Raw genomic sequence first — 15,900 nt, forward strand, 5'->3', positions numbered from 1 at the left:
TGCTGAAAGAGGCAAAGAAAGTTTTTGAGTTTTTACATCCATTGTAGGTCAAAGACAGCCTCACTCTGTGTTTTGACAGAATGTAAGAGATACTTTTTCTAATTTAGAAGTAAAAGATTATTAGCTTTCACCCAGGGCTGGTTTTATTTATGTGCACAGGGTATTTTCTGTTAGCCATTTTTACAGTCCCTCCTTAGCAGAACAGCTCTAATAAAATCATCAGTATCCATCCAGATCCATTTACTCTGGCATCTACAGGCTCTGTAGACTCCATCCACCCAATCCCAAAACTTGGGGGTGGGGGAGTGGGGATGGGAAACCTCATCCAAATCTAAGTGATCCATTCATCTGACCTGCAGCAGAACGGGTACGAGCCAACACAGACTTGCCCAAGCGCATAACGTCGTTGAACCCCAGTAGTAAACTTGGGGGGGGGGGGTGTCTCATTGAGTGCCATTTCCCTGTGGCAGCAAAGACTTGTTGATGAAGTGCTCGAGGAAGCAGTACCCAGCAGAAACACCAGCCTTTGGCTAATTGGGTTTGTCAAATGACTCAGTGTGCTCCTGAACGATCGTCTAATGGGACTGAACACTGCACTCGACTATGCTCTGATGCTTGGATGGGAAGGAGGGAAGAAAAGGAAGTGTATTAATAATGCACTGAGGCATCCGTGTCAGCTCTCAGGCTGTTCACTCCCAATTTGCATATGCTCCAAGTTGTAAGAAAACACTTTGCACAGCAGCGTTGCATTTAGCAGAAATTACATTATAATTTCAGATGTGGAAACTTCTATTCCAGGTTTGAGGCAGTGATATATCCCATCGGGCTGTGCAGTCATTATCTTAAAACAATTGAAATGCATGCTTGCACTTAATCAAAATCAAGGGGAGATGTTACTCCAGCCTCCACTTGCCAATTCAGCCTGAAGTGGAACAAAAATATTAAACTAAATTAGAAACTATGTTATTTCCCAATAATTCCTTTACGAGCTGGCATTTGGCTGAAGTGCTTTTTCAGAGTTTTTTGGTTTGTTTGTTTGTTTTTCATATTTGAGCCATCACCTCTATTTATCTCTGTAAAGCAAACTGCCTCCAAAGAAAGCCCCTTCTCAGAGGAGGCGAGTGTTCAGGTGCATTTAGGACCTGTACTCATAGGTTTCCAGCTCCTTCATGCTGCCCTTCAGAAGAAGTCTTGGAGTGCCGGTAGAGGGGTGGTGCAGCAGCCATTTCATTGCCCTGATTTCTGCTAGGGACTGGCTACAGAGGCTGCAGGGATGGAAGCTGCAGGGATGAAGCCTGCCTTTGCTTCTTCCAGCATGACACATCTGAGCTTGGAGATGGGTGAGAACGGGAGCTTGAAGCTGGGGACTTGCATCCCTTTCTTTTAGTGTATTTCCATTCCAGAGTTTGATATTTTGGGTACCCAACAGGACTGGTAAGCACCAGTGCAGAAATACCCACTGAGACCTTTCTGCAAATCAAAATGTTAAGCTTCTGCCGCATTTTTGTTTGTGAGGTGACGAAATACTGCTGTTACATAGCCGGAAGATGGCAGCCTTTATCTCAGCCTTGAGCCCGCTGTGCCATGCTGCTGTGCAAACAGGCAGCCGGCCATGCTCCAGCACAGCTGTCTGCAGCTGGTGTCTGCCCACAGTAGTAGCCCTGCAAGTGGCTCTGGCTTTTGTACTTGGGTCAGACATCTGCGATTTAACTGTAGTTTTGATGAAAATGGTCCAAGGAGTTTTCAGGTGAATGGTCTGATCATGAAAGTTCCAATGCCAGCACAAGCAGTAATAACGTCCTTTGCTTCATTTTCAACTCCATCTTGGGTGGAAGCTGTCTTCTCGTTGCCTGAGAGGCGGTGGAGCTAGCAGTTACATTGCATGGAGAAAGAGTAATAGTGGGAAGATGGAGATGGCAAAGGACATGTGCCTTATATTGTCTTATGCTTGTTAAGGTCATAGGCAGCACAAGCTCACAGCCCTGTCTGATCCATTCGAGGTTATAGGTCGGGGCACATCACATCTCCTGGAACCCCTGGAAGAGGAGATGGGCAGCTGGGAGGCACTGCTGACCTCTGGCACCCAGCAAGCTGCCAGCACCGCTCTGCTAAAGCTTCCCTTTCCTCTTGTAAGGAATGTGCTTTTGCTTGGGCAACTTTTTTCCCTGCTCCTTCGATGTGTCCTGCGTTGCTCTGTCTCTGCTGTGTAAGATGAGGCCAAAAAAAACCCCAAAGAGAGCAAGAAAAAGGGAACAGAAACTGGGAAGCCAAGCACTACAAATGAAGAGCAGAACAGGAGTTGCAGCTGGAGCCCGAAGCATGTATTACCAAGTGCAGGAGCTGAGTGGGAAAAGAAAAAGTTACAGTTCACAGACAAAGAGCACGTTTAATTTCTCCTTCTGGATTTTCACCAGGATGAAATTTGCTTTCTCTATGTGTGTGTGGAAAGCAACTGTTGCAGGGAACATCTGCAAAACAAAACTGTTTCCAACTGCTCCATGGAAGAGAAACGACCTAAAAGAAAAAGAATAGACTAAAATCATGTTTCCACAGAAGAAGACTCTCTGGATTTGTCCATTTTTCTATTTCTTGATGCTGCTGTCAGGAACTGTGAGCTGAGCTCTGTGCAGAGAACGTAAGACCAGTCCCCAGCTTGTTCCCTGCATGGTTTCTGGCTGGGGAAAGCCCTTGCTGCCAGGCAGCAGAACCTGGTCAATGGAATGAAGGAACTGCCTGGTGGTAAACCTGCAGTTTACAGCCCATCAGACTGTTGGCACATCCCCCTGGGTGGTATTTTATTCAGATACGTAATGCTAATTTGTGCCAGTGGTTTGGGGGTATCTTTGATCCTGGGAAAAGAGATCAAGTGTGAAACAGGGGGCTGGATCAAATGTGAACTGCAACGTATTGCTGGTGAATGACTGTTGCAGAGCCCAAGCACAGGCTGCAGCCACTTGCTTGCCCCGAGTGGATTTTGAGGCTGGGTACACCTTTAGCACCCCACATGAACGCGGTCAGAGCTCTCCCCCTTGCCCTGAGCAAGGAGCACGGCTGGAGAGATGCTGCCTGACCTAGGGGAGGTTCACGTGCTCTGGTGTCAAAGCGTGCAGCCCCTGCAACCCAGCTCTTCACCCTCGTGACGGTGGCCCTTTCTCAGCACTCTCATATGGTGGGTTTCCAGCCAGAGAGGTTTGGGTTGTCAGTTCCCATGCTGGGTGTTTTGGAGGTTGCATGGCAGGAGGTGATGAGGGAAGGAAAGCCTTGTTGGGGTGATGCAGCAAAGAAGCCAGTCAGCAGCATTTCTCTTGCACCTTCTGCCCATCCAGCTCCTGGTGGCCCAACAGCCTGTCCTGTTTCAGGGTGACTGTCCCCATGGGGCTGGTTGTTGACATCCAGGGTGGGGGCTGCCGTGCCACGCTGCACACGCAGCAGCTGCAGGTGAAGGGAATGGGGCAGAAAGGTGGTGGGAAGCATGAGATTCTTACAGGCGCTTTCCCATCCCCAATGCCGATTTCTGTGGCTCTCAAAGGTGTTAAAAGGCTGATTATGTGACATGCTGAGGGGCTGGGCACAGCTGCCGTGGTATCTGTAAGCAAAACCAGCAACTTAATTTAAAAAGAAGCAGGTTCTCTCACAGGCATCATCTCCGCTTGCTTATTTCAGACCACCTGATCTATCTGCTCCGTGGTGCATCTTATTTTGCTGCTAGTATGGAGGATTAGTCTTGATTTTTTTTCTCTCCTTCCCCTCCACTACTCCTTCTGCCAGTGTTTGCTCTGGTCTTCGCTTTATTTCCACACATCAAACAGCATCCTTTCCACCTGAGGCTTTCCCATTTCACAGGCATGTCAATGCAATTCAGTTCCCACCTGGTGCTGATGGACTTAGTGTGGACCTTGGCCTTTCCCTTCTCATCCCTTACTTTGAGAGGGCAGAGCATCTCCCACCTCCCCCAAGGGAGTGCAGGGCTCTTCCTTCAAAACCTGGGGCACCGAGCACCCCTGGTTAGGGAAGTCACAGCAGGCTTTCCCACCCCACAGCCTGGCTGAGGACTCCACTTGGTCCCCAGCAGAAAGAGGTGCTTCCACAGGGTTTGAGCCTCACGGTTTTAACAACAGCAGCAGCTCACTCGAAGAGTTGTCAGCGGTGATAAACTCAGTCCCATTCTGTTTCAAAATTGGTTTAAGAAAGATGCCTGGCTGTTTAATATTTAAGCTAAATGTTTAATGTTTAAACAGGGAAATTGTTCTGATTGTCAGAAAGGGCATTAAAGCAGGATGGAAACTGGTCTATAATCTCCGACAAACGCTGCCCTTTCTCGGCAGCAGTGTGGTGCCAGGGAGCTGCAGGAGTTTCAGAAATGCTGATTTCAACCAACCTCTTTCATTTCATTTGTGCTTACCAATCCCACAGCAGTGAGATGTGCTTTTTCTCTCAAAACAGGGAACATTGTACCTGGCCCTGTTTGGGACTGGTTCAGCTGAAACAAACTTGCAGTTCAAAACCCAAACAAATTACAGTAGAAGTGTGTGGGTAAGGTGAAGAGCGAAGCTGGATGGTGTTGGCTCACAGGTGTATTCCAGATGATTTGGGGTCTCTTTTGCGTGCACACACAAAAGCTGTGAAATTCAGATGTCAAGTTTAAAGTCAGCACAAAAATGAATGGTTCCAATAGCCACAAATACGTGGATAAATATTTTTGAGTAGATATGGACAGTGTTTTTCAGGCAGAGAAAATATCCCCGGGGGGAAGCACGTAACAGAACCATTTCACACCACAAAAGGCTTCTCAGGAGCAAGCCCGTGCTCCCTCCCCAAGCCCTCAGGCAGGCATTGGGGCTCTGCCAGGCTGCATGGAAGGGGTAGTCCTGGTGCACAGGAATCCCTGCTTGGTAATGGCTGGAGCTGGGGGGAACATATTCAGCAGGGAGCCCTCAAGTCAAACAGCAATTCATGTCAGTCCCTTTTCTCCCTCTTAAAATGTTCCTAAGTTGGATGCTAAACCAACTTGTCAAACGATGTGTCAAAAATCCTTTAAACAAGCATATAACACTACAGTTCAATGTATTTTAAACCCAGCATTGCTGTTTCCTACTGAGACTATTCTCTGCTTTCTAGTGAGGGTAATTTGAAGTGCATGTGTAAGTTGAAGGTAGATGGGAAAGTTGAAGCTGAAAATGTAGATGGTCACCTTATAAATAATCTGTTCAGGCTTTTTTTCTGCCAGAGAAACTGGTAGTGGCTGGCTGATCCCCACACAGAATGGGGATCAATGAACAATGAACAAAGTAGCTCAGGAGACATGTACCATCAGTACAACCTTTCCTGTGCAGTGCTTAACACTGGCACAATGAGCACCTGCTCACATCTGATGACAAGGGGCCACCTGAAGCACCCCTTCCCTCTGGAAACAGCTTCTGGTTTGGAGCCCACCAGCACCTAGGCTGAGACTGGCCTGCACTTGTTGTGTGCATACGAATGTGGTTGAAGTAGAGGCCAGGAGCGACGTCATCTTGGGTAGGTAGGTGTTTCTGTTGGTGTATACATATGGATCGTATCAAGCAAAGCAAGGGTTCGGTGGCTGCTGCGCCAGTGACTTCACACGCTAGAGAAACATCACCTTCCACAAACTCACAAAAACAACACAAGAAAGAATCTCAAGAAAAGTTTATAGAAGAGCTCCTCTTACCAAGGTTTCAGGACTATGGAAAGGCACATTTCACCCATGTTGATTGACAGATGAGTTCATGGACACATACAATGCTCACATTTCATGGCAAAAAGACTGCATAATGATGGTACGTTGTGAAACATATATTCCAGACTTCAGTTCAACACCAAAGTGATTATTTTAAGTGTATCATGTACATAATAAGAGTGGAACAGGCAGATGCACCCAATTACTGTAATCTACAAGGCAGTAATTCAAGCCCCAAATATACTTCTCCTTATTGGAGGAAGGCGGTGCAGATCACAAGCAAAATGAGGGGCAGCAAATTGACAGGGAGCCAGGAAACTGCTGCCATTTGGAAAATAACAGCTAGCACCTGCTGCAAGTCAGAAGGGATTTAACTTTGCTAATTCATTTCACTCTGGTTTAACAGCAAACGGCTTGGCTGGATCAGATGCTCTTGGGCCAGGAAGTAACCGAGAGCTGCGCCGTGGCCGTGCTGTGCTGGCGAAGGCACCCTGCAGAACAGAGAAGCGCAGATGTTTGCTCGGTAGCGGGCAGAATAAAGTCCACTCGTGCTTCCTCTCTCACCATTTAGTGAGCTGCTTCGTGCTAATTACCTCTTTTCACCCAGCTCGTGGTTAAGTTTCACATTGCAATGATTAATAATTAATCAAACGCATCTGAAAATTAATTTGGCAATTCTACATCTGATTGGCACGGTAATCTCGTCCGTGCAGCAGGGATGTTATGGGAATAACCTCAGATATTCTGAGCTGCTAACTGAAGTGAATACATAAGGGCATTTATTATCTTGTGTGGTAAAAAATAAAGCAGTGAGTAGAAACAAATACATTCTCCAAGGCCTCTTTGCCTTTTGGGAAAGGTGTGATCTGCATTTTGCCTTGCCTGTATTAGGAATGCACCATCGATATGATCATGTCCAATCAAAACAGATGGAAAAAGGAAAGGGAAATTAGAAAAATGTGCCCACAGTTGATTTATTTCTGTTTAGCTGGTAGCAGCTGCAGTAGATTTGATGCATTAATTATGGTACTAAAAAGAAAAATCACAAGAAGAATGACTTTTGCCCTTTCCTGCTGTCCGTGGCACTTCTCTCCAAAACCAACAATCATCTGGTAAAAGGGAAGAAGAGGGAGTATGCAGCTTCCACCAGACACATGGTCCCCGCTAGTTTCGAATTAGCTGTCCCTTTTTGCAGGCAAACAGCCCTGCAGCAGCCACAGAGGTGAAGAAGATGGTAGAGCTAAGCAGGCACAGCAATCCTGGTGCGGAGGGCAGGTTCCTCTCCCAGAAGCTGGTGGTGAATGGTCGGGCTGGGACATCCTGGGGGAGAAAGGAGATGGTACTGCTATAGAGTTTCCCTCACTGCATGAGAGGGGAGGCAGCAAATGCCCCCCACTAGGCTGGGGAGATCACAGGTTTCTCCTGAGGACCAGACTGGAGCATGGGGGTGGAGGGTCATGGCTGTGAAATGTATTTTCTGTCATCCTGAACAGCTACAGGACAGTGAAGGTGGAGTTGCTTGTGACTGGAAGGAGGTTATATTTGGCTTAAGACCATGATTTGGGAATGGGCAGAACTAGGATTATTTCCTGCATTTTGCAGTCCCCCAGGCTCCGAGTTCTTTGTCCCTGGCTCTCGGCCATCCACTCCTCAGACAGGGGCAACAATATTCCTCGGACAAGTCAAAACAATTAATACCATCAGCATGTGACATAACCCAAACCTCACCTGGGGGCAGCTCCATAGGAATTACTGAAGCAGGAGCTTCAGCCTGACTGTGTGACAAGAAAGTCTGGCTTACCTTTGACTCCGGCTCTGGCATCCAAATTTCATTCTCTGAGATCCTCCCCATCCTGTGCAGTATCTAGGAAAACAAATTATTTGTACCACGTGAGAAAAAATTAAAACCCACACTACTTTCCATTTTGGAAGAGCAGAGCGAGTCAGAGCAAGGTGACATTTAAAAAAGGCACAACTATGACTAGCTGAAAGTAAACCAGAAAATGTACAATGATCTCTCTGCTAATATTAGCAAAGAGAGATGGAGGCAGTTTTGGTAGTTTGTGTAAATATATGACAGCTGGTCATCAAACAGTCCTGTGCCTAACCAGCGTTTTAAGCAAGGACAGTTTCACAGAATCGTTTGTAAAAAGTAGGACTTCACTCAGGAATCCACAAAACCTACAGCTTCTCTAGATGTTTATTTTAATTTTTTTTCTGAGTACAAGTGAAAATGCTTTTTCATATGACAGTTGGAGAAATAGCAAGGTGAGGTTACCACCACACACTCAGGACACAAAGTCTGTTAGGAGTGATGCTGCTTGGATCACAAACTAGAAAAAGGAGAAATACAACTCTAGGTCTTTCAAAGCATACAATGACAAAGTTACCTCTTGGCTATTCAGTATTTGGCAGTACAAAGCTCGTTAAGGATTTTTCTTTTGAATAAACTGAGTGCAAGAATCATGGAGGTTCTCAGGGGCAAACGACTGTCTCCAGAAGAGACAGCTCACTGTCTTTGTAACTACTGCTCGCAGGCATGGAGAAAGAAAAGAGAAATTAGGCGATATGAAACGCAGCAGGTAATGAGAATTATAAGGTGAGTATGACATTCTGTCAAATGGAAGCAAAGGGCTGATTTTCCCTTAAATAACAATTCTGTGGCTCTGCCATACAGTAGTTGTAACTGTAATGTACACCCTTTAATGGCTTTTTTCCCTCCCTCCAGACTGTTGTAAAGGGATTTCACTGTGACTGGGAATCCAGTCCAATGTGTGTCATTCTGAGGAGATTCAGACATTATCAGAGCCAACCATTATGAATTCATAAAGCTGAGCTAACAGCACTCCCTCGTAAAAGAAGAAGCAGAAGGGATATATCAAAAATAAGAACAACGCTCAGATTTCCAGATTGCTGCATAGGAAATAGCTGTGAGCATTTGTAATGACTTAAATGGCTTTTAAAACATACAGCAATTAATTTGTTAGAAGCTGTGGTAGTATATCTAAAGGCAGCATCAGGTTGGAGGTTTTTTCCTCTAGACCCGAGGTATATGGCATGAGCTGCATTTTAAGTCTCCAGTGCAGAGACACACCGCGTAACGTTCTGACTCAGGTGAGATTTTTGGTTTCACTTTATTCAATAGCAAACTGAGTAAAGTTAATTAAAAAAAGAAGGCTTTGGCTCACATCCTTTTCTGGGATTCTTCCCCATCAATTCTAGGAACCTCTGCACAATTACAGGGTGTGATGCACAAAATCAGACTCTCCAAGCTGTACTTAATCCTTTTTAGCCTTTTAATAGAAACATTGAAAGAAAACCAACAGTCTGTACCTCTCTGGCTGCTCTCTCTCCTGCCTGTACGGCCCCCTCCATGTATCCACTCCATTGGGTAGCTGTCTCTGTGCCAGCAAAGTAGATTCTGTCAATGGGCTGCCGAATGATCCTTCAAAATAAATGGAGAATGTCAGATGACAAGTAACAGGAAGGCGATGATCCTTCTAAAAGCAACTTACAGGTTTTGATGGGGCACTCAACTTCAGTTCTGCAGAATTCCTACAAACCTGGGCTGGAGAGTATGGTGCCATGAACTGTACCCACAGGACCACCTACTTGCTTCTGTACACAAAACTCAAGATCTGAGACAGAGAAAATCTAAGGCATAAATCAGTGCCCAGCTTCTGTGCAAAATAACATGAGCCTTATTTTAGTGCTGGGATAAGGGATAATCCTAACAGCCTCCAGAAATGCAGGGCAGCTGATAGATTTATGTCTTCCGCATGGCAGCTTTGTTGTTATCCTGCCATTACAATAGGATGTGAATGACATTTTTGCAGTGATAGGTCACTAATACCAGCTTCTACTCGGGGGCTGGACTTGCCTGACTGCCAGTCCTGCCAAAAGGGGAGAGCAGCTGAAAGCCTCAGCATTCAGGGAGCTGCATTCACCCTGTAGGGTCACATAAGCCAGCCCTTCAGCTGTGCAAAGCTGCACAAGCATACTGGTCAACCCAGCCACAGGCAAGGAGCTCCCTTTCCCACAGAGAGAGATGCTTGCTCTAAGGGCTCCCATCTAACCCCCCGTTAGGTTCTCCCTGTCTGCCTGACACCAGCCTCCCCAGGCCAGAGGCCTCACTGATCAGTACCCAAGTGTTCAGATAAATGACAACAGACAAGCCAGTGCACGAGGTGACTTCTTCCCACACGCGTCTTGGCACGGAGGCAGGGTGTAACTCCATGATGGACATGCTCAGGAGCTCACGCTGTGATGTGCTACATGGTTTGTCTGGTCTTTGGCTATGGATACAAGATTTGTCTGGTTGTTCCCATTATGTGCTGAACCATGCCTTCCACACACTTTTCAGTGCTATACCTAGTATTAATCAGTATCATCTAGCATGTTCCTTTAGGAATACAGCAGTTACGCGTGGGGAGAGCATGGGAGGCTTTGCTGGGTGGGAGAAGCAAATGAGTTTTCATATAAGGGTTTTGTGCCTTCCCCTCCACAGATGCGACTCAACCAGCTTCACCAGAACCTGATGCTCCACCTACACAGTCAGACAAGGACTCTTCATCTGTCCAAGATGTGTGCCCTCAAGGTCTTAGCTTTAAAGGGATCTATTGCAAGTACTGCATAGTGGCAAATATTGTAAGTAACCTAGTGGGGAAAGGTTTTGTGGCTCTAATGGGTCCTTTGTGACCGTGTTTTGTTTCCTTGAAAGTCACAAGAGAAAATCTGCTCTTATTAAAGTCAATAGCAAGATCCTTGTTAGGTGGGGAGTAGGGGAGTGGAAGGAGGGTTGGAGTTCCCCCAATATGCTACATATACCGTTAAGTTTGCTGCATAAGGTATATCATCGTACACAAGCTAAGAAATGTGTATTAGAGAGCAAAGCATTCTCTGTCTTACCTTCCGTAAGAATACATTATGCCTGGTGGGAAGTAGGCTGTGTAGCAACCTCCTGAATATTGCTCCATGCTCCAGTTCTTTTCTTCATAATGCACTGGCTGTAAGTATCAGCAAATATTGGAAAGTGAAACAGTGGCAGAGAAATTGGAAATAAAGAATCCATTTCCTTTGAAGAGGGAAAAAACAAGCTAAGGATACCTGTCAAAGGAGTGCCATTTCATCTAGCTAATGCTATTCATCTGCACAAAACAAATCTTTGCATTTTACAGAAGCACTAGCCTCCCATGGGGAAATGACAGGACAAATTAAACCATGTACTCCTTTCTCTCTTCTTGTAAACAGTGAGACTGGCAGCTCTTTTCTTCCTGTACTAGATGCTGCTGCACTCCCCTTGGGACTACAGACTGTATGGCACAACATGCAGGTTTAGGTACACATTTTAGGTACCAGGAATTTCAGCTTCATCCTCCAGAACAAAGAAGCAACATTACTGTACAACAGAGGTGAAAACAGACATTCATTTCTTACATGTAAAGCCTCTTCCATCCCCATTGCTTTGGCATATGCCTCACAGATCTTCTTCTTCCTATAGGAAAATAAGATCAGTCAGGAAAAAAAAGGTGGAAAAACACCTCTCACTTATTGCTTTTATTAAAAAAAATCACATTTATTGCAATACATTGGAAATAAAGTTGTGCTTGGCTTTGTTTTTAAGTCTCATTTTAAGTTGTTAACATATATATTTCAAATGTTGATGCATAAATGTGACATCCAAGATGGACCAGGGAATGGAGATGAAGGTTGATTTTGGCAACGAGCTCTAAAAAACTAAATCTTTGTTATTTTAGGAAGCAAAGCCAATTCATTCTCTTGTTCACTGGTGTAAGACTAGAAGAGAAGCAATATAAATCAATGAAATCCCTACAGATTTGCTATAGCTGAGACCAAAATATGAGAGAAAACTGCTCACATTCCTAAGCAGAACTCCTCTTTCACTTGCATGCGTACCAAAAATCTCATTTAGAAAGTCCTGTTTGTTCATTTCACAGACTAATGGTGAAATCATATTGTTGAAAATGTAGAGATTTAAAAATTTTATCACCCAGTCTGAATGTGAAGGACATCCAAAACTAGGCATGTCAGCGCTCCCTATATCCCTGGGGTGAAGCATCATTTAGTGGTGATGCAGTCTGGGAACGTCTTTGGAAAACCTTCTCAGTCCACACAGAGACACAGAGCTGGTAAGTCTGTCATAACACGGAAGAGCGGGCAGGACCCGGAAACTCAGAAATATCCACAACTGGGTGGATATTAGCATTAGTGTCTTGGCCTGTTTATACTAAAAGCTCAATTTTTGCCCCAATTTCCAGTATTGGTAGTTGCACTGTGCATGTGTATGCATGCACCCGCACACACATATTCACACACATTCCTGTAGGGAAGCATCCCAGAGAACTGACTGGCTTCTGAAATACTCACAGTTTCTGAACTCTTACCTCTCTTCCTTATTGAGATGGGCCAGTTTAACGGCCTTTCTGGTAAGGATGAAACTGAAAAGGAAAATATAGCATATAAATATCATGCAGTGTCAGCACCCCAGCTGATTTGCATGCTCTTACTTGAAATTACTCTAAAAAAAGACAGGCAGATCACTTCACCGGTACGTAATGGGCTTGACATTTTTTCATCATACCTTATCACTTAATAATTACAGGTCACATGGGTGAAAAGGCCTGTGCAGGGTACCCTGGGGAGTCAGCTGAAAGGCAGTGCATGCATTCCCAGCGGGCAGGCAGAGAGGACTGCCTGGCAGCTACCAGATGAGGAAGCTGCGGATTGCAAGCGCATTTTCAAAGCTGCCAGCGCTGGCCTCACTTTGCTCTGTGGGAATGAACTCTCTCTCCATCCCCACTGACTCAGGAGAGCAAAGTCACACCCAAAAGTGGGCAGAGAGATGACAGCATCCAGCAAAGTACCCTGCACTGCCTACCCTCTTACACCTAGGTCTTATTCAAAAGGACTGAGACCTTGAGTTTTCCTGAGCTTTTGAAGTCTTGCAGACAGCTGGCTGTACCACTGCCCGCGTCATTTGGTGTCAATAAGTGACAGGAGCCTGCTGCTCTGACAAGCACTGCACAGCGTCATGGACCAGTCCTGTAAGAACCGGGGTGAATACTTATTCAGCTTGAAGGAAACAGATCTGGCAATTAGTTAATCTGACCTTAGTGGAGATACCCAGGGGATGAAGTATGTTCCTGCACTCTTTCAGAAAGTTGCATCAATTCACAAGGAGAAAGGAGAAGCCTGTTTGCCATATGCGGTTTGGAGGAGGCTTACTGCTCTCAGGTCACAGGAGTTTTTAAGCCTTGAACATGCCATAAACATGTACAGTTCAGTAGAAGTGGCAAGCTTTCCTTGCCAGATACTTAAGAAGTAGTTACCTGATATTTATATTGGCCATTTTTTGGCAGTGTCACCAGTGGAAACTTTAGTAAATATTGTTTGTTCATATTGGCTTAACCTATTCTAAAAGCCAGTCAATGCTGTTACATATTTTCCTATCTGTTTGTCCAAACTACAACTTTTTTACTTGGCAGTTTCTTCAGAAGCCTGATTTCTTCACTGCATGGCTGCTTGCCCCACTCAGCCACCAGCTGATGTTCATTGCTCTGCCTCGGGTCCGTGGGGAGAGGAGGCAAATGAGGATTTCTTGGACAACTGCATTTTCATTTTGGCCCAGGCACTAAATACAAGGTCCAACATAAGCTGAACACAGGCTCGCAAAGCTACGCAAGAAAAGGATTTATTTCTAAATCCATTACACAGCAAAAAACCATTAACTGAATGCTTAAAATGAACTACAGCTGAATTCAGGAACTCCTTCCCAAGCATCTCCTTTGCATTGGGATATCTGTAGCAGATACTTAATCTGAAAGCTTATACGGACTAGAGAGGCACGAAAGGCTTGTCAGAAGTGCTCTCCTCCATCTGTGAAGACTGTGGGAGTGGTCCCCACTGATGTAACCTGGCTGTGTCCCCTCTTCCTCCTCCTCCCACTCCTTCAGACAAAAAGAAATAAACATTTGTAAGTATAGGCTAGAAGCTCTTCACCCCATAATGGCAGGGAAAGATCCATCAGGTTTCGTGTCATCTATGGTTATTCCAATCGGAGACTCTTCATCCTCAATGAGGAAGGAACCACAATAACCTAAGGCAGCGGGGTGGGGGGTGAGAGGAAACAAAATTATTGTCAGAGAAACTTGTTGATGACCATTCTTTCTGACAGTAATGAGCAAATAAAATTATCCACAAAAGGAACTGTACAGAAATTCCTTCGTTACCAATAATGCCTACATGTCTGAAGTGTTTTTGTAACAGTCTCTTTCCTCTCTTCCCTCTGACTCTGGGAGATCTTATACACAGACTTACACAAGTCATATTTAAATTCCATTATTATTTAGCAAGGAAATTCTGTGGATTGTTGCAAGTCTCTTTGGCTTTCTATTTAGGGGGGATAAACATTAAAAATAAATGGATGTAGCAAGAACTATGATGGTTCATTCCATGAGTTACTTCAGCCAAAACAACAACAGCAGCAACAAAACCCAATGTAATTACATCTGGTCAGTGCGGGCTCAGATTTACACCCTGTATTGATTTTGCTGATGACAAGACTGTCAGGAATAGTGTCCCATAACAGCAAAGTGGCAGAAACACAGGCTGTCTAATCTAGTATCACAACACTACATGTTTCAGATGAACACACAAAAAAATCTCATATAGATAACAAAGCATAAACCTGCCTACATTTTCTTCTAATCCCAAGGGCTGGTTTATGCCCTAAAACATACAAAATGATATTCTTTTGATTAAGAAATACTCTCACCCAGTGCAACTCTCAGTATTGTTTCATAGGAATTGGAAACTAATCTGTTCATACAAACTGTTCTGGAAATAGTATCAGTTAAAGCTGAGAAACACATGATGTTGTAATAGAAAAAATATCCGGAGTTAAACAAAAACCTAAGCTACTTTTCCCAGTACTCTGAGATAACAAGTCTGTAGATCAGAGGATTAAAAACAGGGCAAGGTCTTGCTTACACCTTAAGCTCTCCTTGTCATCTGCTATAAATTCTCTGTCTGCCCTAACTCTGTCCCTGGCAGGGAGAAGTGGGGACTTGCTGCTGCAAGGTCACTGCTTCTGTGCATTAGTTTCAGCAGTGCTTCCCAGAGAAACCTTGCTTGTTCTCTGTCATCCCTTCTCAGCTAGCAACAATGAGATTTGGGATCCTATTTGGGTCCAGACTCATCTTTGGGACAAGGTGTGCACTCAAGCTTGGAGGAAGAGCTCTCTTTTCTAAGGAGCTTTACCTTTCACTTTTCTGTGCGTTTCAGTTTGAGGTTTGCACATTTAACCCTGCCTTAGATTTATTCCCTGACTGACAGATAGCAGAGCTTCAAAATTCATGTCGCATGGGGCTCCCAAGTCCTTCACTTTCCCCACATACCCTTCCTCTGCCAGAAGGCCTCCCTGTAGTACACCATGCATTTTATGACACACCCCATAGGCAAACGCTGAATTAACTGGTTTCTCTTTGGAGGTAGTGCTGGTTTGTAATGAATCTTCGTTGTCAGGATCGGAGGGATAGCACTGATCACATACTTGCCCTGAAACACAAACCACAGTCAGTACAGACAAGGCGCTGCCTCTCAATGAGCTTGCCCTACAGGACATGTTTGAAAGACACCCTTATTAGTTGTTAACAGCTTTCCCACACAGGTATTTCCAGGTGACCAAAATAAATCTGCCACTTCAGAAAAAGGATCTGGGAAAAACATGTTGTTTTGTGGTTAGATGATGCTTGACAGCTTTCCAGATACTACAGGACCAGAGCTGATACTTGGATGGAGGCAGGTGGGGAAATGGGGCAAGATAGATGATCTAGCATAGGTAAAACTGCCTTTTATCGTCCCCAGGAAAACACGACCCACATTTTTCGAGATTATAAGCTGTTAAAAAAAGTCATGCACGTTCACAGGATACTACTTCAGGACAAGCAACACTGATGGTGATTTCAGCTTTCCTGAACGTGCTCCATCCATCTTGCAGGTCCTGTTTCTGACTGGAGCGATGAAGAATGCTTGGTTTCAGGGCTCAGGGTAACAGTGTATTACAACAGATGCTGCTGCTCTCAGGTGCTCTCACACTGATGGGGCCACTGAGTGCAGGAAGACAGCCTCCTCTGACTTGGCTGTCACTCATGCAGCGTGGAGGGAGAAGCCAGTGGTTTAAT

The 15,900-nt window shown here is 45.0% G+C and overlaps 1 protein-coding gene across 1 annotated transcript in view; it reads right to left on the reverse strand.

Moving 5' to 3' along the window:
• Positions 1-5,652: 5,652 nt before the first annotated feature.
• The window catches only part of LOC121084104 (amine oxidase [flavin-containing] A-like), a 37,818-nt gene continuing 27,570 nt past the window's right edge, over positions 5,653-15,900 (reverse strand). The window contains exons 8-15 of the mRNA XM_040585274.1: positions 15,115-15,274; positions 13,718-13,814; positions 12,103-12,156; positions 11,135-11,192; positions 10,607-10,704; positions 9,032-9,143; positions 7,500-7,562; positions 5,653-7,018 (exon numbers count right to left, since the gene is read on the reverse strand). Coding sequence (XP_040441208.1) covers positions 6,863-7,018; positions 7,500-7,562; positions 9,032-9,143; positions 10,607-10,704; positions 11,135-11,192; positions 12,103-12,156; positions 13,718-13,814; positions 15,115-15,274 — 798 coding nt within the window. The 3' untranslated portion in view covers positions 5,653-6,862. The remainder of the gene's footprint in view (positions 7,019-7,499; positions 7,563-9,031; positions 9,144-10,606; positions 10,705-11,134; positions 11,193-12,102; positions 12,157-13,717; positions 13,815-15,114; positions 15,275-15,900) is intronic.

Source organism: Falco naumanni, chromosome 2, assembly GCF_017639655.2.
Source record: "Falco naumanni isolate bFalNau1 chromosome 2, bFalNau1.pat, whole genome shotgun sequence".
NCBI classification, from domain to species: domain Eukaryota; kingdom Metazoa; phylum Chordata; class Aves; order Falconiformes; family Falconidae; genus Falco; species Falco naumanni.